The sequence below is a fragment of the Chiroxiphia lanceolata genome, chromosome 4, assembly GCF_009829145.1.
Source record: "Chiroxiphia lanceolata isolate bChiLan1 chromosome 4, bChiLan1.pri, whole genome shotgun sequence".
NCBI classification, from domain to species: domain Eukaryota; kingdom Metazoa; phylum Chordata; class Aves; order Passeriformes; family Pipridae; genus Chiroxiphia; species Chiroxiphia lanceolata.
In genome coordinates this window covers 74,485,367-74,507,781 of record NC_045640.1, presented here as the reverse complement: position 1 = coordinate 74,507,781, position 22,415 = coordinate 74,485,367, and the positions used below count along the sequence as shown (strand labels likewise).

The following is a 22,415-nucleotide window of genomic DNA, read 5'->3' as shown; positions in this document are numbered from 1 at the left end:
GCTTATCAGATACATACCACAAACTGTAATGGTTAAGGGGGGGGGCCTTTATTCAACACTGATGCACTTTTTTGACTAAAAACATCCCGATCCTGAGCAATCCATGTCTAAGAATTTTTAAATCAGACATGTGTGGCTCTGCAAAATGAGTCAACAAAACTGATCCATGTTTGTCCAATGTAACTCTATGCTCAGCATCCTGGGAAAGGATGGAGATGGGGAATTGTGAGGGTGACAGAAGGAAAAGGAACCCTCCTCCGTTAAAAAGCCTCAGTGAGAAATGACAAAGCATGAGTTTAAAACATATGGTGCGGAATGGAATTATTTCGGCTGGGCATTAGGACTCCCCAATGTTTGACTCCCACTGTGGTGGCAGATGTAACAGGAGACTGTTTAACGTGCAGGTAACGACCTGAATCCTTCACAGTCTTAACTCCATGACTCTGGAATCCCCTTGCAAGCCCCTGGCTTGTTAGACACAAAGTCTCTGCTGTGGATCGTGGATTTTGCGAGAGAAACATGAGCTCACGGTGATCGTGCGCCCATTCCCAATTATGCACTTGCTCCAAAGCCCGTTTCCTACCAACACAAGCACTTCCTGCTCTCCAGGCATCCTTGACTTTTTTGAGTCCAGCACGAGCCCAGGCAGCTGCTGTAGAAAGAAAATTACAATGAAAAGTCCTCAGGGCTGATCTCTTGTCCCCCTTTGTGACCCCCCAGCCACCTGCTGCTCCCTCAGACACCTCCTTCCACCTACCTCCCTGACGCTTTTCTTTTCCACCACTGCTTTCCCACCTGGGTACACAGAGACCCACATCCCTCCCCGTGCCGGGGTGCTGCTTTTATTTTATTTTCCAATCCATCTTTTCCTCGCGTCCATCCCAAAGCGCTGCTGGTGCGTCCGGGAGACGACGGGGCGACATTTACCTGCTCTTCCCTGCTCCAGCCGCCCTCAGGACTCACGGGGGGGGGCCGTGCCACTGAAATCTGGGCGCCAAAACCACGCTTCCCAGCAGAGCAGCTGCCGCCTGCGGAGGAACAAAGGTGTCTGGCACCGAGGCGGACATGTCAAATCCCCTCGGAAAGGTGGACTCTTCCCTCTCGCAGCGCCGGGGGCGAGCGGCCCGCCAAGCCAAGCCAAGCCACGTCCCCTTGGGCGCCGCAGCCCGGTGACAGCTGTGAAAGCCGGGAGGGGGGGGGGGATAAAAGCGAAGGGTGAAGCCCGGGAAGAGGCCTCTCTGATCTCTCGGGGGGGGGTGGCAAGGCCCGGCCGTGCGCGCTGACACGGCCCCGCGAGTGCCCACCGTCCCCCCCGCCGCGGCCTCGGCACCGCCCGCCGCCTCCCTGCGCCCGCCCCCGTCTCCTCCGCCCTCCGCTCCCCGGCCGCAGCCGCTCCTCCTCCTCGTTCTCCTCCTCCTCCTGCTCGCCTCCGCCGCCGCCGCCGTCGCCGCCCGGGCCCCGCGGCTCCGTCCCCGCCGCCCGCGGGCCGCCGCCCGCATGTCGTGGGTGCCCGCCCCGCCGCCCCGCCGGCCCCGCCGCCCCGCCGCGCCGCATGCAGGTGAGCGGGGGAGCGGGAGCGGCCCCGCCGCCATGTCGGGCCCCGCCGGCGGCACCGCGTGAGGGGGGAGCGGGATCGGCCCCGCGGCGCGGCCCCGGAGGCCGCGGTTGGCGCTGCCGCCGAGCCCCGGGCGGCCGGCGGGGATGCCGCGGGGCTGCGGGGGGCGGCCGTGGGGGGAGCCGCGGCCGGCGGGCGAGTCCCGGCCCTGGGGGGTGAAGCTCAGCCGGCGGACCGGTCCCGGCCGTGAGGCAGATCCCGGCCGTGGGACGGATAATGGGGCAGATCCTTGCCGTGGGGTGAACCCTGGCCGAGGGGTGAATCCCGGACGTGGGGTAAATCCCGGTCATGGGGCACACCCTGGCCCTAGAGCGAATCGTGGCCATGGGATAAATCCCAGTCGTGGGACGAATCCCAGCCATGGGGTGAATCCCAGTCGTGGGGCAAATCCCGGCCATGGGGTAAATTCCAGTCGTGGGGTGAATCCCAGCCGTGGTGTGAATCCTGGCTGTGGGGTGAACCTCGGTCATGGGACAAATCCCGGCCGTGAGGCAGATCCCGGCCACAGGGTGAACCCCAGTAATGGGGTGAACCTCAGCCATGGGACAAATCCTGGCCATGGGGCAAATCCCGGCCATGGGGTGAACCCAAGCATGGGGTGAAGCTTGGCTGTGGGACAAGCATTTGGCCACAGCTTCCTCCGTGCTAGCCCAAGTCCCATAATGGGACCTTCGCCTGGCACCGTGGGTGACCCTCCAGCGGGTTGGTGAGGGTGTTTTTCGGCAAAGGATGTTTGTGGAGTGAGAGTGTGCTTTGTGGTGAGGGTCACTGGTCTCGCCACCTTTTCCTAGTGGTTTCCCAGTGGTCCACAGCAGTCCCGTAGGCGGAGGATGGCAGCAACATCACCTGCAATAAAACCTGTGCTGCCAGCCCAGGCCACAGTGCTTGCAAATAGTAGAACACACCTGAACACCGAGTTTTTGTCCCAGTTTGGGATTTGGTTTTTAAACTGAAGTGCCGGTGGTAAACATGGCCAAGGGCTCAGTTGCTCCACCAGCTTTTGTCTGACCTTCTGGAAATCTTTAGACCAGTGGCTTTAATCGGGCCATTTTGGAAACTTTGAATAGGCTGAGTATTTGTTTTGGGGAGGAGCAGCTTCTCAGGAGCCGGCCTGCTGATAAAGATTCTAGGTGGCCTTGGTTAAGCAGGGAATTTCCTACAGTTAAATTCATACCCTTGCCCTCCCCTCTTTGTGACACTGCCCCACCACCCAAAACTAACCTGGAGGGGAGAACACCCCACCCTGAAGTCACTCAGGGTGCGCAGACATGACTGATGATGAAAGTGATGCTCGTGTGTTTACTTTTAAAAAGAAAAAAAATAGTACATTATTTCTAACGACAGCGTGACACAACCCAAGGAATTCCTAGAAGCTGTGTCCCGCTTTGGAGGGCCAGAAAGCTCTGAGGAAGGCGGAGCACGGCCTCTACAAACGCGGGACTGCCAGCGACTTTACTTCTGTGTTCTCCCCATGGAAAATGGGGAAATTTGTGCTGCCAAACATCCCTCTCCCACGTGCTGGACGGTTGAGGTTTGCTTTGCGCCGCAGCCTGACCCAACTTCCTGGACGTAGCCTTCTCCGTGGCTTTCCTTCCCCTCCCAGAGGGTGGTGGGAGGTTACTTCCAGCTTGATTTTATAATTTCTCTCCGGAGCAGATGGGCAGCGCGCGCTTCCGACATCTCGCTGCTCCGTGCTCTGGAATAACGATCCGCAGTATCGTGTGGACTCACCCAAACAGAACTTCTGCTTGAGCACCAACTCGGGCGTTAAATCTCCTCCGGGGATTTTTGAAGATGCCAAAAGTCCTGTTACAGTTCAGCTGTTGGGTTTCACGGAGCGGTGGGAATTCCGCGGTGCTCTGCTGCCTGCTAAACAAATCCCGTTAAACACTTTCAGTTTTGCTCCCTTCTTACTATTAAAAGTGAGGGCGGGCTGCTCCAAGGGCTGAAGTACAGCACAGTTTAATTTATTCCCTTTTATCTTCCCTTTCCTACGGGGGGGGCTCTTCCTCGCTCAGTTTGTGTATTTAATTGAAGGATAAAGTGCGGTGTAAATGGCTCACAGGTATTGCCGTGTTCCTGCGCGAAGTCCAGTTTTCTTCTGTGCTTGGAAGCAAGAGATTCACGTGTGCCAGGGGTAAGACAGGCTCCTCATCGTCAGACTGTTGGAAAAACACAGGCCTTTGCAGATCCATGTTAGTGGCTCCCGAGTTTCCCCCCAGGTTTGCATGGCAAACTTCTGCTGGCACAGCTCTGTCTGCGCGCGCGGTGCCGGAGTGTGACCCGTGACCGACAGAGCTGTGCCAGCAGAAGTCCCAGCTGCAGGAGCAGTTTATCTGCAGAAGTGCACTTTTACTGATAGAGCTTGTTTTCGTTTTTTAAAGGCTGTTTTTCCCTGTCTGCCAGTAGAGCACCGTGTTTCCAGGGATGTAGCGTGGTCAGGTGTTTATTTGCCTGGCTCGGAAGGGAAGGGACGGCTGCTCCGGGTGTATTTGCTCTGTGTGGCTCTCCTCTTCCCATCCGGAATCTGTAGGAGCTCCATCAGTTTGCAGTGGGAATTCTCTCGTGGAAGTAAGTGATGTTACGGCTGCTTGTTTTCTTTTGCTCCAGAGGCGTTGGTAAAACTTCCATTTCATGTTAAAACTGGGATTATTTTCTTCCCATGTGGACTGGGGTTGTTTTCCATTAACACCCTTGGTTTTGCCAAAAACCCAGGCAGGCTTTTGACCAAGTTTAGCTTTCACACCAGTCTTAGGAGAAATAAGCCAGAAGGTGATCCCAAGGTGCATGTGGACTCTGGTAGGAAAATGAAAAGGCACCAGTGGAGAAAAATTAATTAATTTCCACACTGGGTGAGTCTCTACTTAATTTAAATCTAAACCACCAAGAATTAAAACTTACATTTAGGTAGATCACAGCAGCTGTTGACTTTTTTGTTCAGACTCAATGTGCACAAGTAGGGAGGTGTATTTCTTTTTTTTTTTTTTTTGTTACTAAAACCTGCAGGAGGTCATTCTGGTTTTAAGGGGTAAAATTATGTGTCTGTAACATGCATAATTTCTGAGCAAACTTTTTTGAGCCGCCCCCCAAAAATTCTAAAAAATTATCAGAAGACACTTGCAGGTTACTTGAGTTTAGAAAGGGAGATAAATCCAAATAAATGCCTTGCTTACTGTTTATTGGAAGGAGCTTTTGGGATGCCAAAAGGGCACTCGAGGCATGGGATGTAACCCGATTTGCATACTACTGAGAAAGCAAAAGCAACAGTGGAGCTTAGTTTGGGAGTGTAAGATGGCATTCGAGAAAACTTTAAAAAATAAGTTAAAATATGTCTTAGGCATATTTAGATTCAGGAGGATTTGCTGTGGATTTACTACTTTAGAGCATTAAATGCTAAGCCTCTTGTAATATTTTTTTTTTGTCCCAAGTTCTGTGGTTCCCTTGATGACAGGCTGTAATCAAGGCTTGGGTGCTGCTCACAGTGTAACTTCACCTGATTAATTCTTTGGGTTTCAGTGATTTGGCTGTGCAGCTTCTCCATCTCACCTGTAATGATAAAATAAAAAAAAAAAAAAAGAGACCGTTTTAGGATATTTCTTTATCAAGAGCTTTAGGTGGTGACAATAGTTCTGGAATTCTGCTGCTCTCCTTCTGTGTCATAAAAGGCTTGTATAAGGAGAGTTGAGAACAAGAGAAAACATCCACCCCACCCCAAAGAAACCCCTCAACCCAAGCTGAACTTACTCTGAATAACAGAGAGCAGTGGAAGAAAAATCTCTCTGGAGCCCTGCTTAGAAGAAAAAGCTTTGCAGTTTCTTGGGCATCACCCAAAAAGCAACTTTAGGAGTGTTCAGACACCACCAGAAAGCAGTTTGACATGTGGTCATTGAAATGGGATTAAAGATAGGCAGAAATACACTGTATGGTGTCCTACAGGAAACACATTTTATCCCTTTCAAGGGGAGGCGTTAGACCATCCCTCAGAAAAATGCTCCAAGGCGAAGAAGAATCAGGTCCAAGCAGTTTTAGCCACAACTCAGGTGCAGTGAGTGAACAGGGGGGTTTTGGAAGCTGCAGCAGGGAACGGGACAGAGCCCCACTGAGCTGTCGGGTGTCTTGCACACGGGTAGTTTAACTTCAGCTTGTAACCTGCACCTGTAAACAAGGAGCAGATAAGGCTGTGTGTGTGTCCACCCCTGCTTTGGCATTTCCTGATGTAAGTGGTTAATGGCATTTATGACTTACCTGTGGAGCCTTTCCTCTTCCCCAAGTTATGCACACACCCGTGGTCTCTGGAGGCTGTGTTGGAAATGGGAATGTGAACCAAAGCTCCCGATTAAGGATCCTTCATCCACGATTGCTGCTGCAAGTCAGCAGCTCCCCAGACTGCTGCTTCCAACTGCCTGGAAGTAAAGAGCCAATTAAACATCTGAAATGCTTTTTGTAAAAGCAAAAAAATATTCTTGGGCTGAGGCAGCTCCACAAAGTGCAGGAGAGGGAGGAATGTTTAGCCTCGTGTGGCTGCAGAGGGACCCCCCTCTTTGCTTTGGTGTCAAACGGATTTTTTTTTCAGTCCATCGGATTTCACAAGTACAAAGAGAACTGCAAAAACCATAAGCTTTTGGTCAAGCTGTTAATAATAATCGGGATTTGTGGATGGTGCTCAAGTTCAGTGTTTACCCTCTAGGGCAGCTGAATGAATTGCTCGGGTAGTTTCCCCCTCGCTTTTCAGGAATGCTTCCATCTGAGTGAACATCTTTGTGCCTTCTAATCACAAATTAGTTTTGCTTTCTTTTTTTTTTTTCCCCTTCCTAAGAAATCAATCTAAAGGCCCTCTCAAAAGGCTCTGGCTTGGCTTGAGGAACAGTTTAGAGAGAGTGCTGAAGACTTGCTTCTGCAGGTGTTTAGCTCTTCTTTTTTCCACATGGGGAATATCCTTTGCTCTTCTCCCTGCTCCAGGCTGGGAGCTGGAGCGGAATTTAAACTCTCAGAAGGAAATCTGAAGGTGTCACCCAGTCATCCATGGGGATTAGCACAGACAGGAACCACTGCCAGCCCTGTGGAACTGCCAGCCTCTCTTGGCCTTTCCAAAGAGCTGCTTCGCCCTCTCCTTGTTGGAGCACGTATTGGAATGCACTGCTCAGCCCCTGCCCTCTCCAGGTAAAAGAAAACACTCCTTTCCACATTTTCTTGGCCTCGTGGAACTCGCAGCACCGGGCAGGAAAAGGCCCATCGGGGCAGTACTGAGAGGAGTTCCAACAAACTCGCTCCTGCTTCCTCTATAGCTTAAAACTCAATTTCTCTTTCTTCTGCCCCGCTGATTTCCAGCTGGCCCTGGAAGGAGCCAGCACAGGATGAATTCCCCGCCCCGCCGAAATTTCCACTTGTGAACGCCTTTCCTCTGAATCCCTTTTTGTTTTGGAAAGTTAAGAAAGCAAAAGGAGAGCGAGCGGGGCCAGATGACTTCTCACATACCAGAACACAGTCCCAGGTGCCAGGAAGAGCCAGGTTCCCATTGTCAGCTGGCCCTTGGCTTGCAGTTCTTCCTCCAGCCAAATTGCATTTTACCACTGGGAGCAGTTCCGTCTCCAGGCACATGTTTGTACCTGTGCAACGAGCCTCTTCCTTCTCCTCCTTAGTCTCGAGCAACAGCCTGTGAGGGAGTGGAGTTCACCAGACAAATTAGGAATATTTTGAGTGGGTGAGAGAAGCACATCTATTAAGTATTTTGAGACCAGGAGGTTTGAGGCTAGTCCTGTGCTGAACTGCGAGGTGTTTTTCTGCTTGCTGCCAGGTACTGCCTGGGCAGGTAAAGGTGGAATAGTTCAGTTTTAAATCACTGGCCATTTATTTCGTGGCAGGTCTGGACAAAACAGCCCTGGACGTGTACATGGGGGAGATGAGTATAACTCACAAGCATTTTCTACTTGGAAAATTATGTGGTTTAAAACCTGAAGCTGTCAACAAGGCTTCAGCATTCCTGAATCCATACCTGCCTCTTGCACGTACCACTGGGTCTGTGCTCTTGCTCTACACTCCATTTCTCTAAAGCAGGATGGGTTGGACTGTATTTCTCTTCTTTAACTTCCTTTCAGAGAACTCTGTAAATTAACTTCTCACATGCCAGCATATTGAGAAATATCAGAAAACCAACCTGCTTGAAAAACTTCAGCAAAACTTGCCAAAAAGTTATTCCCTGGCTTTAGGTGAAATCCCTTTGGGTGGCCGAACAGAGGAACCCACACAAGTTCAACATCTCTTCTGGCACAGGTTGCCCAGAGAAGCTGTGTCTGCCCCATCCCTGGAAGTGTCCAAGGCCAGCTTGGACAGGGCTTGGAGCCCAAACCAGTCTGTGATTCTATCTGGAAGTTTAAGTATGGTGTAAATGCCCATGGGAAAGATTGGGATCATCAGATACAGAAGCAGCTGAAGTGTCTTTCGATATCCAGATAATGTGCTTTGCTCAGGCTATCAGACAAGCTTTTTTTTACTTCCTGGATTTAAAAAGCAAAGTACATTTAAATATACCCTATGCAGAACAGGGTTTATGCCTATAAATTGCTTTGTTTTAAACAGATCCCTTCCCTCTTATCCTGAGCATACAAGCCCAGCTACTTTGAGCACTGGGGCAGCATCCTGTGGCCTGTTCAAACTGGGCTCATTTATTGTGCCAACGATTGCAAAACAGTTTCCACTATTGGTGTGTACTTTTTCCTTGGTTTTTTTTTTTTTCTTTGTCCTCCTTTCTTTTAAAATCTTGACTCATCCAAACTTACCTGTGGCTGAACAGGGCAGGCCTTGTAACTTTAAAGCTGTCTGCAGTGAGTTTTTATGGTGGCAGGCTGTTAATTATTGCTGGGAAGAACAGATTGTGGGTGATAAGCCGGGCCTTATCTCTCAATCGTGGAGGGAGAGTAGCTGAAGTGTTGCTGGGCTTTGCTTATTTTGTGAAAGTGCTGGCAGCCTCCCACTGAAAGGGGAAGATAACATCGTGGCCGTGGAAATAATCTCGTTTCTTTTCTCCTAGCGCAAACTTTTCTTTGAGGGATGAAAGGTTATTGATGATTCCAGCTGTATTTTAAAGAAAGGTTCATTGAGAAGGCCGCTCCCCGTTTACTGATTCATGATTCCGGTGGAGTTTTCCCTCAAAAAAATAGGTCGATAGCTGACTCCTCTCCAGTTATTGATCCCGAGGAGTTGAATGAGACAAGGTGTTGGCTGGCAGCAACCTGAGCAGGGTCTTTGTCATTCCTGAGCGGTGACTGAATGGCTGTCAGATCAGGCTTGTCAATAAAGCAGCTCTTTCCCTCACAGCTCCGAGGGACTTTCACACACCCCAGCACTTGGAGCTTACTCTGCTCTGGCTGCTGGGATTTTTCTATCTCCCCAGTCCTACGGCTGTCAAACCAGTCCTAGGAAAACCTGCTTTAAGCTCTGCCCCGTGCCCACAGCCCAGGACAGCGTTTTTGCCTTGATCCGGCACTGGCTGCTTCCCTCCCCACACTCCCGGTGACTTCAGTTCCTAATCCTTTAAGCCACTCTGTCCTGGATCTCATTAGAAGCCCAACACTCTCCAGGGGCTGGAGCAGCATTGCAAATGGGTCATTTCTCTGGAACACTGCGAGATACTCGCGTAAATAAATAAATATACTATTTAAACCAGCCCTTTGGGGCCTTCTGATTAGATTTATTTACAGGCTGGCTGTTGAAACTCTTCTTGCTCTATAATAGCCCCTTGTCAGCATTTCTGTTAAGCAGAGCCTTACTTTTTGGGAGTGACCTGCCCTGTGTTTGCATGTAAACCAGCCCCAAGAGCTCCTCTGAAAGCATAAAAGTATAAAAGGCACCTGCAGACAAAGGCAGGTATCACTCTGTGACTTGGTGCAGATATTCAGGAGCTGTCATGCACACAATGAGAGGTAACTGGCTACTTCCAGCAGAGCAGAAACTGTTCTTTTGGAGTGAAAACTGAATGTTAACTAAGTAGAGAAATAAAAATTCCCTACATAATGCCATGTAGTATTGCCGTGCAGTAAATAGTTCAGCTGTTCTTGTAAGTGGGGGTGTGACACTGAGGAAGGGTGGAAACCTGGATATTCTTATGTTACCTGTGATTTAAGAAAAGAGTCTGTGCTTCATTTAGAGGAGATGAGGAAAGGGGGGAATAACTGGTGGGTATATGTCAGTAGGACAATTAACATTTCCATCAAGTGTGTGCCAGTTGGCTCTAGAATTAATCAAATACAGCTCGTTCCCTCCCTTCCCGCTCCTCCCCTTGGCTTTTGCTGGTTTTCTCCAGGGTTTGCTTCTATGGCTGCTCTGTTTCTCTGGCCTTTTATGGTCTTTGTTGGAGTGACAGCAGGAAGCCCCCTGAGATCTCACCACTGCTGAATTTACTGCCAGCTGCACGTTCACGGTTACCTCTTACCTGTCCCTGTTCCCACCAGCAACTTCTATTTCCCTGTGCTCTGTGCCAGAGAGGATTGAGTCTGTTCCCTTCTCCCTCCCAGCACAAACATCCTGACCAGTTACACCTGAGAGGAACAGCTCTCCATCCTATCAGCACCAGTACAGAGATCCCCAGAAGTTTCAAGTTAAGGAATTGAAAGGCTGAACCTGAGAGTTGCAAAGATGTTTAACTCTCTTCCTGTTTGCAGGACACTTACTCATGGCCAAGGAGTCTCTCTTTATGTACTTTGATTATACTTTCCTCTAAGGTGGTTTGAAATCTCCTCAAAAATTGTTTTGGGGTTTTTTTTTAGTTTAAAACCCACGAAGGGACATTTTTATTTGTTTCCCTGCTAATCTTTGCTCCCAAACAGGTTACTTGGAATAAGAAACTGAAAAGAGAGAGTTACCTGGGATGGTACACTCTGGGTGCTCGATGGACTCTTGGTAGAGACAGCAGACACAGAGGTGGCTGGACACACATTCCTGCAGGGAAGAACCGTAAAGAAAGCTCAGATCCAAGCAAAAGGCTATCAAAATTCCCCACTCCCCAATATTTTCCTGCTGGTATATGCACAGTAGATACCATATATATGGATATACAAAGTAGTTTACCGTAAGCTAACACATCTGTACATACCTCGCTATTACCAGTGTTTTTTAAAATCCCCCTAACATACCCTTAAAAAAACCACCTTATTTTCCTGGTTTTCCTTCCCCCCCCCCCCCCCCCGAGTACTTAAGCCAGTTTTTGTATTAGTGGGTATTGGCTGTGCTTCTCATCTCCTTAGGGAGGCCAGAATGGGGAGACTTTTGTCACACACTCCTGAAAGCAGAGCACGCTTAGTGCAGACAAGAGCCTTTCTCTCCTCCCTTTGCAGCCCTTCGGGCCTGCTTACAAAACACGTAAACAGATATTCGGATCATAGATCAACAGATAAAAATGTTTTCCGGCTCCCAGTCCGACTTCCCAGCGTTAAACAACACGTGCCCGTGTGTACACACACGCACGCTCCCGCCCCGTCAGCCGGCGGGATCGCGGATTCCTGGCAGGGATCGCCCTGTGGAAGGGGCTGGCCGGTGCAGAGGAAGGAGGAGTGATTCAGGGCTGTCTGCTGCATAGTTTTCAAAATGCTTCAGCACTTTGACTCATCCATATACAGAGGCTGGGGAAAAAAAAAAAAAAAGGATCACAAAGAATGTCACTCTGCTGGAGGGAGGGTTTGGAGTTGTTCCAGACATCCATGAGCGCAGGGCTGCAGGGAGATGCAGCCACAGCTCTTTTCCATTTGCTTCCTGGTTAGAGACAGGCAATTCATTTATGCATTGAGGTACGAAAGAGCTTAAACAAAACGTGTTGTAGTCACTGTAATTTAAGAAATGCATCCTCTACCCTCCCTGGGGAAGGGACTGCTTGTCTGAAACCCAGAAGCTCCTGTTGTTTGTTGCCCAGGAAAACATACCTTCAGATTAAAAGCCTGTGGTGCAGCCTCGCAGCTCAGCCTTTCTTCTCTGACGCTCCACACCTTCAGTACTGTTCCATTATGCCTTTTTTTTTTTTCAGGCTTTAAATGATCGTCAGCATGGGCCATACACAAAAAAGCAGTCAGTAAAACAGCATAAAAACACAGAAGTCAAAAAAAAAAAAAAAAAGGCAGGCACAGGCCTACTGCTGGCAAACCCAGGACCTGCCTCTGGCCCTTCTTATATAAACCTAAGATAGGGCTGCTTAAGCTCACCTGGGACCACACTTAGTAATCCTGCTCTGCCAGCGAGCTTCAGGTTTTTGGGGATGGACTTGGACCCAAAGACTTATGTTAGGAACCCCCAGAGCTTAAATATTGTTCTTACTAATGCACTGATGTTGTCAACTTCAGGTTTTCTTTAATTTACACAAAATCAGGAAGAGATTTTGTGTTTGATTTACACAAAATCGGGGTCACACTATACGTTTACATGACTAGATCTGTAGCAGAGAGCGGGTTTTAGAAGTCTGAAGTTTTCCAAGGCGAGCCTTTAGAAGAAAAGCCAGCGAAAATTTGCTCTCATGCACATCTGATTTTGGGATTAACTGATTCAGGGAACTCAGTGTAGCTCCCTGAAGACTGAGCAAAAGCAGGCTGGGATTTCTGGATATTGTTTTAGTTCCAGGACAAGCAGGGTGGGAGATGGGAACGAGGCAAAATTCGGTTTTTTGCCTAAAAAAGAAATACACATAGTGGCTTTCAAGTCTTGCTCAATGTTGCTGTTATGTAGAAGGGAAAAAAAAAAGTATATTTGATTTAGGTTTGTTTTCCCTTTTCTGTAACTGTGGCAATGACACTGCTGCCTGTTTGACTCACTGCGATTTCAAAGCCATATAAAAGTGAGTAACAGCTGAAAAATGTGCGTGTCTTTGCCTCACAGCTCAGGGCTCATTTCTTTGGAAGGCCTCTGACAGCCACAAATCACTCTGAATTGGCAGAGCACTTGTCTTAATGAGTGATACTTCAACATAATTTAATTGGGTGCCCTGCCAGGGAGGAAACTGCAGTCCCGGAGCTTTCGGATGGTGTCACCTGGGCAGTGGTCATCTCTGGGCTGCTGTGCATGAGCATGGGGTGACTCAGATGGTCTCACCACCGTGGCTTTAGGGACTTCTGCCACGCAGCACTTGCCCAAATCCTGGGAGCTGGACAGCAAAGTTTGCCATGCCCTGAGTCCAAATGTGCTAAAGTACAGATTGTTTTGAGTATGACAGATTAAACAGCAAAACAAAGACCCACCTGGATCAGTTCAAATGTTTGATGATTAGGACGTAGAGATTGTAAAAGCTCCCTTCTGCCATAAACCCTTTGCTGGCTTTCTGCTCCATTTTCCCCTTAAGAGCTTTTGTGTTTCCCCTTAGAAATCTGTTCAAGTGCTCCTCACTTCTGCACATGCACTTGTTGAAGAGTGAAGATAAATCCAGCAAAACCCAAGCACCAGAGATTTAGCACTCCCAAGGCACGGCCTGTTCGTGTTGGGAAAGGCCTGTTTGTGTTGTTTGATTTTGGGGTTCTGGGACGAGGAGGGAAGGATTTCAGGTCTGATCCCTTGTCCTTAAGTAACCCGTTCATTCACGGCCCCGCTCCAGGCAGTGTGAGCGCAGAATCCTCTTATCCCGTGGCTCTCCTCGCCGTGTGACTTCACCTGGAAATAGCAGGGGGCTATAATTAGATGTGGGGCTCGCATTTGCCCCTGGAATTTCCCTGGGCATTCGGGAAGGAAGCAGCAGCCCTGTAACTGAGACCCTTCTCAGGGGACAGCCCTGCCAGCTCCCGCTGCCGTGCGATGCCGTCTGCCTCAGCTGGAAGAAACTGCAGTGCTGCACGCTCGTAAAGGGTCTGTGGGATGTCTCTTTTAGTTGGACTTGCTGAAAAAAACCTCAGCTTGTTTCCTCAAATGTAGCTGTTTTAAGAGCTTCACAGCTATTGCAGCCAGTTGTAGGAGAAGTGTGGGGGAAAAGCTGCATCCTGTGGAGCAGCTGCTTTGGATTGGTGTAAAATTGAGGCTTGTGGATTTTGTGTGTCTGTGGAAGAAAAGACCAGGAAACAGCAAACTCACCTGACCTTGTGCTTTATAACCAAACACACCCAGTCCTGCTCAGCACAACGGTCTGGGGAGGTATGGAGGAAAATCTCTCCTGATATTTTTGAATGGCACATTGGAGCTCCCTTCTGACTAGAGTCAGGACAATGAGATGAGATGAATTTGGTGTGCCCTTAGGACATGAGTGCATCTGATATTCATATTTTGCACTGGGCTGGAGCCCCACGTGCCCAGAACTAACAAGAACTTTACCTGAGCTCCTGGGTCATTAGGAGTGGAAGGGTCTTGGCTGATCCCAAACACGAAGAAGCCCAAAAGAGAAAAGCTGGATAGTTAATGGGAAAATGGAGCTAACAAACACGAGACACGAACTCCAGGACGTGTTATTGCCGAGTGTCCCCGGGGAAGGGCAATGAAGGAGCGCTGTCGAGTGGCAGATGGTAACGCTTGTGGTGGTCTTTCAGACTAACAGGGATGCCAAAGGAAAAATATGATCCTCCAGATCCTCGCAGAATTTACACCATCATGTCAGCAGAAGAGGTAGCCAACGGGAAGAAGTCACACTGGGCTGAGTTGGAAATCTCAGGTGAGTTGGTTTGGGTTTGAGTTCCGGTTGTTGCTGCCCCAGATCACACCAGACGCTTCCAGACAGGGGATCCTGTTGTGAACGTGGTTTTTCTGGGGGAGGAGGAGGGGCACTGGACTTCCACACTGGAAATCTCATCATTCTGACATCCCCTGCAGTTTGTATCCGACGGTTCCGGAGTGAAGGGGTGGTTCCTTGCTCTTCTCTTCCAGGCAGAGTGCGGAGCTTAAGTTCGTCGCTCTGGTCGCTGACGCACCTGACGGCTCTGCACCTCAATGACAACAATCTTACTCGCATTCCACCTGATATTGCCAAGCTCCACAATCTGGTTTACCTGGATCTGTCATCCAACAAACTCAGAAGTTTACCAGCAGAACTAGGAAACATGGTGTCTCTCAGGTGAGAGGAGTTATTCTGGTTGACCTCTCAAAATTTTGTATCGTGGGATCGGGAGCGAGAATTTCAGTTTGCTTTCTGTTCTCGTGTTCCAAACAATCCTGAAAAATTCCAGATTGGTGCGGAGCTTCAGTTCTAGTAATTACTTTTGGGTTCACTGCCCTTCTTTTCTGATCACTGATACATCACTGTAAGCTGTAAGTCTTCTGTATCACTGTAAGTCTTCTGCTCTGAAACATTCTTTGAGGCTTGGTGATTGCCTGCTGTTTAAATTCTCCCTGGTTTCATTTTGTGTTTTGGAGGTTTTGTGGCTTTTTTTTTTCCCCCTAACGAGTGTATTTCCCTTGTGCTTTGACACAGGAAGATTGGCATGTCTTTCCATAATAAATTCAGGGTGAAAAATGTCCTCTTTGAAGATGAGCAGCGTACGGTGCATCAGGAGTTTTCTTCTGCAGTGATACTCACCCAAAGTGTTTTTGCATTTGCTGCAGGGAATTGCTTTTAAATAACAATCTGTTACGGGTTTTGCCTTATGAACTTGGACGGCTCTTCCAGCTACAAACCCTGGGTTTGAAAGGTGAGCTCCTTCCAGTTCCATAATCCTACAAGGACTCAGGAATTCCTGAGGGGTCTGGGCTCAAAAGCTTTGCCTGTCACCTCAAGGCTTTTTGACAGTTTTTGTGAGATATTAAACTCATCAGCCCACTGCTGTTTTCTGCTGTTGGCAGGCAATCCTTTATCCCAAGATATTCTCAGCCTCTACCAGGATCCAGACGGAACCCGAAAGCTACTGAACTACATGCTTGACAATCTAGCAGGTACAGCCTCTACAGATCTGGTGGACAAGGGAGGGTTTAAAAGTAGAGTTTGCTGCTAAAACAAGATTCTGATTCACTGTGGTATTTCCTACCTGCTTTAGCATTTTTGTCACTTGGCTCCAGTCATGCCCACAAACACACCCTCACACACCCTGCAAGAGGCTGGCATGGATTTTCTGAGCTTCTCCCATGTTACAGCCAGCTGTTCCCACTGGTTTCTGCTTGAAACCCTTCAGTTACCCAACCAAGTGCAAAGTTTTCTTTGCTGAAGCCATTTTGGTAGTTCCCACTAAAAATGATCATCTGAATGCACACAGAATGTCAAATTTAGATTGAGAAACACCAAAGCCATTAAGAACATCCAGTACCTGACTTAAATCCTGCTTTCTGGTTCTGTGACTGGGCCTTCTGCTTTGCCACTTGATGTCCCCCAACTGCAGGGATGATGGATATAGGGCAAGGTTCTTGGAGAAGGGATGTCTGAAGCACACCAGGATTTACCCCTCCTTCTTAAGCAGATTGTTCAAGGTGCAGGAGTATTTCGGCGGTGCTTCTAAATCTGAAAACAAGAGACAATACCAGTCATGAATCTTACAACTGACAATTTTTCTCTTACTAGAGTCATTTAAACGATTTTTGCCTCCCCTGGAGCATAAAAAGACTCAGGGAGTTGGGGGTACAAAGCACATTGTTGTTCAGTCACCATTTTGACTTAGAAATTACAGCTTAGAAACAGAAACCCTGAATTAATCACTGGTTTAATTTTTTTTTGTAGTTCATCCAGAGCAGCTGCCTCCAAGGCCATGGATTACTTTAAAAGAACGAGACCAAATTCTGCCCTCAGGTAACTCTATGGTTCTTACCCCTGTGCTCACACAACACCACACTGAAAAACTTGCCTTGGGCTTCATTTTCCTGGATCAGAGTGAAAACAGCAATTTGTGTTCATTTGTGCTGGAACAATTAACGTATGGCTGTGCTGTAAATACAATTTTTGTCATTTGACTGGGATGCTGCTATTTCTTTTCTGCGTTAGGCTTTGCCATAACTCTTCCAGCCACTGTTGCCCAAGCAAAAGAGTTCATAATTGTAATTTTCAGAGGTCGATAACCTTTCCCTTCCTTTCTTCCTTTCCCTCCAGCTTCATTTACAGTTATGTGTTACAATGTGTTGTGTGATAAATACGCCACCCGGCAGCTCTATGGCTACTGCCCATCCTGGGCACTCAACTGGGAGTACAGGAAAAAGGGAATCATGGAAGAAATAGTCAACTGTGATGCAGATATCATTAGTCTTCAGGTAACTGGAAAATAACTGCATTTTCCATCAGCAGCAGAAAACATGAACCCCCACCTTTAGAATTAAATGTTCCCTTGAGAACACCATAGTCACCTGCTGGATACCAGATTCCAGGGCTTCCCCATACAAGCTCTGTGCTTGTGGGATCAACCTCTGAAATCCTCTGGGAGCCCAAATGTTACCACAAAGAGAAGGTCTTGTTCCAGAGCAGTGAGAGACCGTTGTGCCAAAGGGCTCCCAGGTGAAATATCAATCCCTGGATATCTGTCAGCCTCTCCCAAGTGTTAACCCAGGACGGTACCTGCGTTCCAGTGTCAAAAATACCAGGTGTAATCTCCTGCTATTCCAAATACACCTGTCACTTCACCTTTGGGAGGGATCCCAGGCCGTCCAGGGATGCAGATGAGTTCCCAGCAGGAAGCACTCCCAGTGTAGGGAGTGACACGGCTTGTGCAAACAGCAGCTCTTCGCTCCGGTGGGAGCTCCTGACCGCAAGCCAAGGCAGGCACGTGGAAGGGTTCCCCTTCACTTCTCAGCCTGAGGTGTTTGTGTTCAATTCCAGGAAGTGGAAACGGAGCAATACTTCACCCTTTTTCTGCCAGCCTTGAAGGAACGGGGATACGACGGATTCTTTTCTCCGAAGTCACGTGCCAAAATCATGTCCGAGCAGGAGAAAAAGCATGTGGATGGCTGCGCCATATTCTTCAAAACTGAAAAGTAAGGGGCCAGGAGCAGCTTTTTAAAAACAGTTCAAACCTCAGAACAGTTCTCAGTGATTAGGATGAAGTCTCCCAAAGCCTGAGCTCCCTTTGGGAGTTTTCGCTGTTTCCGGAAGCAAAAATACACCTTTCGGGTCACGTCTAGAGAGGGCTTGAGCGGTTTGGGACGGAGGGAGGGCTGTGAGAACAGGCAAGTGATGGTTTTCACACAGTGGCACCACGGGGGGCTGTGGGTCAGCCCTGCTGACAGGTGGTTCCCTGTGTTGGCTCAGGTTCACGCTGGTGCAGAAGCACACGGTGGAGTTCAACCAGGTGGCCATGGCCAACTCGGAAGGTTCGGAAGCCATGTTGAACAGAGTGATGACCAAGGACAACATCGGAGTCGCCGTGGTGCTGGAGGTGCACAAGGAATTATTTGGAGCAAGTGAGTACGGCCGTGGTGGTGTTTCCAGTGGTTACTCAGTCCCACGGAAAGGCACGAGTTATTTCTAGTAAATCCATCTCCTAGAATACTATTCCCGAGCTTTTGTCCCTCCTTACTGTGTTAAATTCTGCTTGAACAACTCAGCTTTCCCAAGGCCACTGTATTTACGTACGTTTGCTCTTACCGGTGGTTGACAATAATGTTCAGCTTCTATTTTCAACCCTCTTTTTTCTCCCCTTGATTGACTCCTTCCACCCTCCCCCAGTAATTAGATGTCAGTGCTAACATACTGATGTGGAAGAAGGAGATTATCAGGTATCTTTTCCTGCCTCTTGATTGACTGACTGTCACATTTTCATTAAGTTTGATCAAGATGCAGCAGACAATTCCAACATAGGTAAAATTGCCACCCTGCTCTGTCTGCGTGGCTGGGGTTTGATGGCTTCAAAGGAAGAGAACAGCTAAATTCCAGGCCTGGAAGGAGCTGCCTGGGACTTTGTGCCCCACCTTGCAGCTCAGGTAAACAGTAAAAACAGCGACAGTGTTTCGCACCCAGGTACATTGTGCAGGCATATCAGCAGGTCTGAGCAATGAAAACACATCCATCTGATGGCGTGTCTGACACTGAGCCCTGAGTAGCTACACCCCGAGGATTAACAGGTGGGAGCAACCTTTCACTGCCAGAACTGTACCTGTCTGTCCAGGTATGAAATCGCTTCACGTGGACAAGCAGCTGCTCATCGTGGCCAATGCCCACATGCACTGGGACCCCGAATACTCAGATGTGAAACTCATCCAGACCATGATGTTTGTCTCGGAACTGAAAAACATCCTGGAGAAAGCCTCGAGCAGGCCCAGCAGCCCGACAGCAGATCTGAACTCCATCCCTCTGGTGCTGTGTGCGGATCTCAACTCCCTGCCTGATTCAGGTAACACTCACCTTCATTTTTAACTTGCCTTTTTAGAGCGTTTGAATCCTCGTTTTCCTCTTGAGGGTGACGGGGCGGTTTCCACTTCCCTGGGGAGGTGTGGATGAAAGCTCCCCTAGGAACAGCTGTCTTTGGAATCTGAATGGAGAGACTGTGAGTCCTCTGGTTGAGTCACCTGCTTTCTGTAGTCAGCTCTGTGCTCCAGGAAAGCTGGTAGTACCTACAAAAGTGTAGGGAAGCACAAATAGATCTTAAATAAATCATTAAATAAATCCCCGTGCCTGGAGCAGCAATAAGAAGAAGGAAACATGCGAGTTCCTGATAAAAACTTCCTAAGGAGAGGGCTTTGCTTTGCTAGTTAACATCTTTTCCAATCTCCTGGCATGTCTTAATGGTGTTTTGGTTTTTAACTCTGAGGCCAACATTCCCTGAGTCCTGTGTCCCTAAATCCCCTTGCCAACAGGTGTAGTGGAATACTTAAGCAACGGCATAGTGGCCGACAACCACAAGGACTTCAAGGAGCTGCGTTACAACGAGTGTCTCATGAACTTCAGCGGGAACGGGAAGAACGGAGCTTCCGAAGGCAGGATCACGCACGGCTTCCAGCTCAAGAGCGCCTACGAGAACAACTTGATGCCTTACACCAATTACACTTTTGATTTCAAAGTAAGCGGCGATTTGTCCTAATTCCCTGACCCTTGGGTGTCTGTCCCTCGGCCCCTGTAAGCGCTTCGTTGCCGCTTCCTACTCGTGCTGTTCCTGCCGCTCGCAGCTTTATGGTTTCCTGGAATTTTTGAGCTTCCAGCCTGGCTGTGGCCAGTGGTTTAATGGGAATGGATGTCTTACCTCAGTCCCAGGGCGGTGCCTCTCGCCGGTCCCCGTTCTCACGCCGGTGTCTCTCGCTCTCTCCGCAGGGTGTGATTGACTACATTTTCTACTCCAACACCCACATGAACGTGCTCGGAGTCCTGGGGCCTTTGGACCCTCAGTGGCTGGTGGACAACAACATCACTGGGTGCCCACACCCCCACATCCCCTCCGACCACTTCTCCCTGCTCACCCAGCTGGAACTCCACCCTCCGCTCCTGCCTCTCGTCAACGGGGTGCACCTCCCGAGCCGGAGGTAGTGCAGCCCTGCCCCTGGAAGGGCACGGACCTGTTCCCACGGACCTGTACAGTTGTAAATCCAAGTATATAGGAGTGAAGTATGGCCAACCTTAAGCTGCTGCTTCGAGCTCCTTTCCCTTATGTGTTTGATATGAGATTTTTGCACATTTTGGTGCATATTGGTATCATTTGGCACTAGGGCTGGAACCAAAGTATTATTCCCCTTTCCAGGTTTTTAATTTAATTTTTTGTTTTGGGTTGTTTGGGGTTTTTTTTTATTTTATTTTAAACTGGCTTTTTCTTTTCAGTAGGAAGCTGCACTTCTAAACGGACAAATGAGATTAATAACTTGGCATTTAACATATTTCAAGGTAATGCTTTTTTCCAGAACGTGGCGAAATGAGCCAACCTTTTAAGACAAAAAAAAGCAAAACTAGAGATGCTTGTTTTGTAGGAAGAATATTAGAAATACTGTTTGTTTGAACCCAAAACGGAGACTGAACTCTGCATCCAACATAAAATTTGCACATTAGTGAAGCACTTGATACATGACTATAAATGATTGGCAGCGTGGCCCTGCCCCTTGTCTCACTACTATCAGAAAACCAAAGATAGCCAAATATCTGTGATCAAATTCGAGCTCTAAATCCTCCTGATGCCAATTTATTTGGGAGCTGTTGTCGGTCAGGGTTGAATTAAAAAGCTGCTGGTTCCTTCCCAACTGTTAATGCTCTTTGGATGTGTTGGAAATCCTTTTTTCCTTCCTTTTAATGCTCTGGGTGGCCAGTTCAAAACCTTGTGCCTGAAGAGGCATTAAACATGATGCAATTTTCTGAAAAAAAAACAAAACAAAACACAAACCTGTTTGGCTGCTTAATGTTTAAAAAAAAAAAAAAAGGCACAGTGATAGGAAAAGGTCGTGTCTGTGTTTTTAAGTTTTTCTTTATTCTGCTTTTTTGCTGCTATAAGATTTTCTTGAATTTCTATTTGAAACTTTTCATGCACTTTACTGTTTCTAGTCTCCAAATGTGATATTTTTAATAAATGAAAAACATTTTCCATGATGTGAATGAAATTTTTAAGCAGATTGATAAGCCTATATTTATGTCTCATTCGTATACTTTAAAAAAAAAAGTCCAATTTAAATTGTGAAATTAGTTTTCAATACTAAGGAGCCACCTTCTGTCTTGCAAAACTGCCAAGTCAGGCTGTTTCTCTTTAATTAAACATTTCCTTTGTTGTGGATATTATCCATAGGGGGAAAAAAAGACCCCAATTGGACTTAGAGGAGAAACTGTTCCCTGACTCTGGTTGGAGGTTGGGGAGGGGGGGTGGGTGGGCCAGAATGCAAAAATGGGTTCAACAAAATGACAACTTTTCCCTTGGAAAAGAAGTGCCTAAAAAAATGGAGGCATCATTAGTGGTCTGTGATCAATTGGAAGCAATGGGAGCTGAGGAAAATTCCTGTGCGGCACCTGATTTGTGCAAAAAAAAAAACAAACAACCCCAAAACCAAAAAGCCAAAAAAAAAAAAAAGGCCCTTTACAGATTGATTTTCCTCCGGGTGCAGGTATCTCTGAATATACCTCAGCCTTCCCCACCTGGCTATGGCACATGGATTTGTTGAGAGTACTGGAAAGTAGAATAGCATGAAAAACTTAATTCTGTGGACATTACCTTTCCGTAACCAGCTGCTGTATGTTTTTTTTTGGGAAGGAGGGGGTTGCTTTTCTCTGGAGGTGTGCACTGACCTGCTCCTCCTGTTCCTCCACGCACGGTAACTCCCAACGTGAGCAGTGTTTCCCACCATACTTCACTCCCAGTATTTTTTTGAGCTGTTTGTATAAAATGGAATTTCCAGGTCACCCATGGTTGTCTATGAACTGCAGAGGAGTTTAGTAATAAAAACACAAACCCAACACCAATGTTTTGTAATAATCAGGGTGGGAGAGGACGGGGATGGAAAAAACCCCAAACCCTGGCAAACGTGAGCTGCTCGAGTTGGATTTTCCTTTGGTTTCTAAAGGTGGAAGTATTCCGTTGCGGGAAGGTGTTCCATTGGATTTTCTCTGCTGCCAAATGCACTTCCCAACACCCATCACACCGTGTGGTTTTTAACGCAGAAATGTTTTTTTAACAGACACTGCACAAAAAAAAAAAATCTTGTTTATGTTTCAGTCAATGCACATGTTTACCTGCCTTTCTCCTGTCCAGCTCCCTTCTGTTTTCCCTTCCCAGCAGGAGCAGTGAGGGGATGGTGCTTTTTTCCCAGCTGTTCTCTCCATCACCGCTCCTCAATTCCCAGCATGTCGCAGCCAATATCTGGAGAAAAGGCTCCAAGCCTTTCCCTGCTCCTTCCTTTCCAAAACACGGTGCCTGGTGTCCACTTCCAAGCGACAGCACTGCCTAAAGCAAGCAGAGAAAACAAAATCCAACACCCTTCTACAAGCAACTTTTTAAAACTCAGCCTGGTAAATCTGTTCCATATGGGGGTTTTGTGTGTG

At 48.0% G+C, this 22,415-nt stretch overlaps 1 protein-coding gene and 2 long non-coding RNA genes across 5 annotated transcripts; 1 reads left to right on the top strand and 2 right to left on the bottom strand.

The window, feature by feature from the left end:
* Window positions 1-26: 26 nt before the first annotated feature.
* LOC116785703 lies at window positions 27-1,329 on the bottom strand. The gene is made up of 2 exons (XR_004356639.1): window positions 928-1,329; window positions 27-652 (listed from the first exon to the last, which is right to left on the bottom strand). It is a non-coding gene; the product is annotated as an uncharacterized LOC116785703 (long non-coding RNA).
* Window positions 1,330-1,535: 206 nt separating this feature from the next.
* CNOT6L (CCR4-NOT transcription complex subunit 6 like) lies at window positions 1,536-21,830 on the top strand. 3 transcript variants are annotated; one of them, XM_032685577.1, is made up of 12 exons: window positions 1,536-1,558; window positions 14,098-14,219; window positions 14,432-14,618; window positions 15,107-15,192; window positions 15,344-15,433; window positions 16,209-16,277; window positions 16,575-16,732; window positions 17,295-17,449; window positions 17,724-17,875; window positions 18,580-18,804; window positions 19,268-19,470; window positions 19,719-21,830. In XM_032685577.1, the coding sequence occupies exons 2-12, from the start codon at window positions 14,108-14,110 to the stop codon at window positions 19,929-19,931; spliced, it is 1,650 nt and encodes a 549-aa protein (XP_032541468.1). In that variant the 5' UTR covers window positions 1,536-1,558; window positions 14,098-14,107; the 3' UTR covers window positions 19,932-21,830. The 3 variants fall into 3 exon arrangements, with proteins under 3 accessions (XP_032541468.1, XP_032541467.1, XP_032541469.1); XM_032685576.1 differs by lacking the exon at window positions 1,536-1,558 and adding an exon at window positions 3,923-4,186; XM_032685578.1 differs by lacking the exon at window positions 1,536-1,558 and having other exon boundaries at window positions 14,154-14,219; window positions 14,436-14,618.
* Window positions 3,056-7,246, bottom strand: LOC116785736. The gene is made up of 4 exons (XR_004356688.1): window positions 7,091-7,246; window positions 5,861-6,014; window positions 5,109-5,161; window positions 3,056-4,411 (listed from the first exon to the last, which is right to left on the bottom strand). It is a non-coding gene; the product is annotated as an uncharacterized LOC116785736 (long non-coding RNA).
* Window positions 21,831-22,415: the final 585 nt, after the last annotated feature.

Coding starts and splice junctions, on each gene's coding strand:
- CNOT6L (XM_032685577.1), top strand. CDS start 14,108: ATGCCAAAGGAAAAATATGATCCTCCAGATCCTCGCAGAATTTACACC. Junction 14,220..14,431: donor GGCTGAGTTGGAAATCTCAG/GTGAGTTGGTTT, acceptor CTTCTCTTCCAG/GCAGAGTGCGGAGCTTAAGT. Junction 15,434..16,208: donor CATGCTTGACAATCTAGCAG/GTACAGCCTCTA, acceptor TTTTTTTTGTAG/TTCATCCAGAGCAGCTGCCT.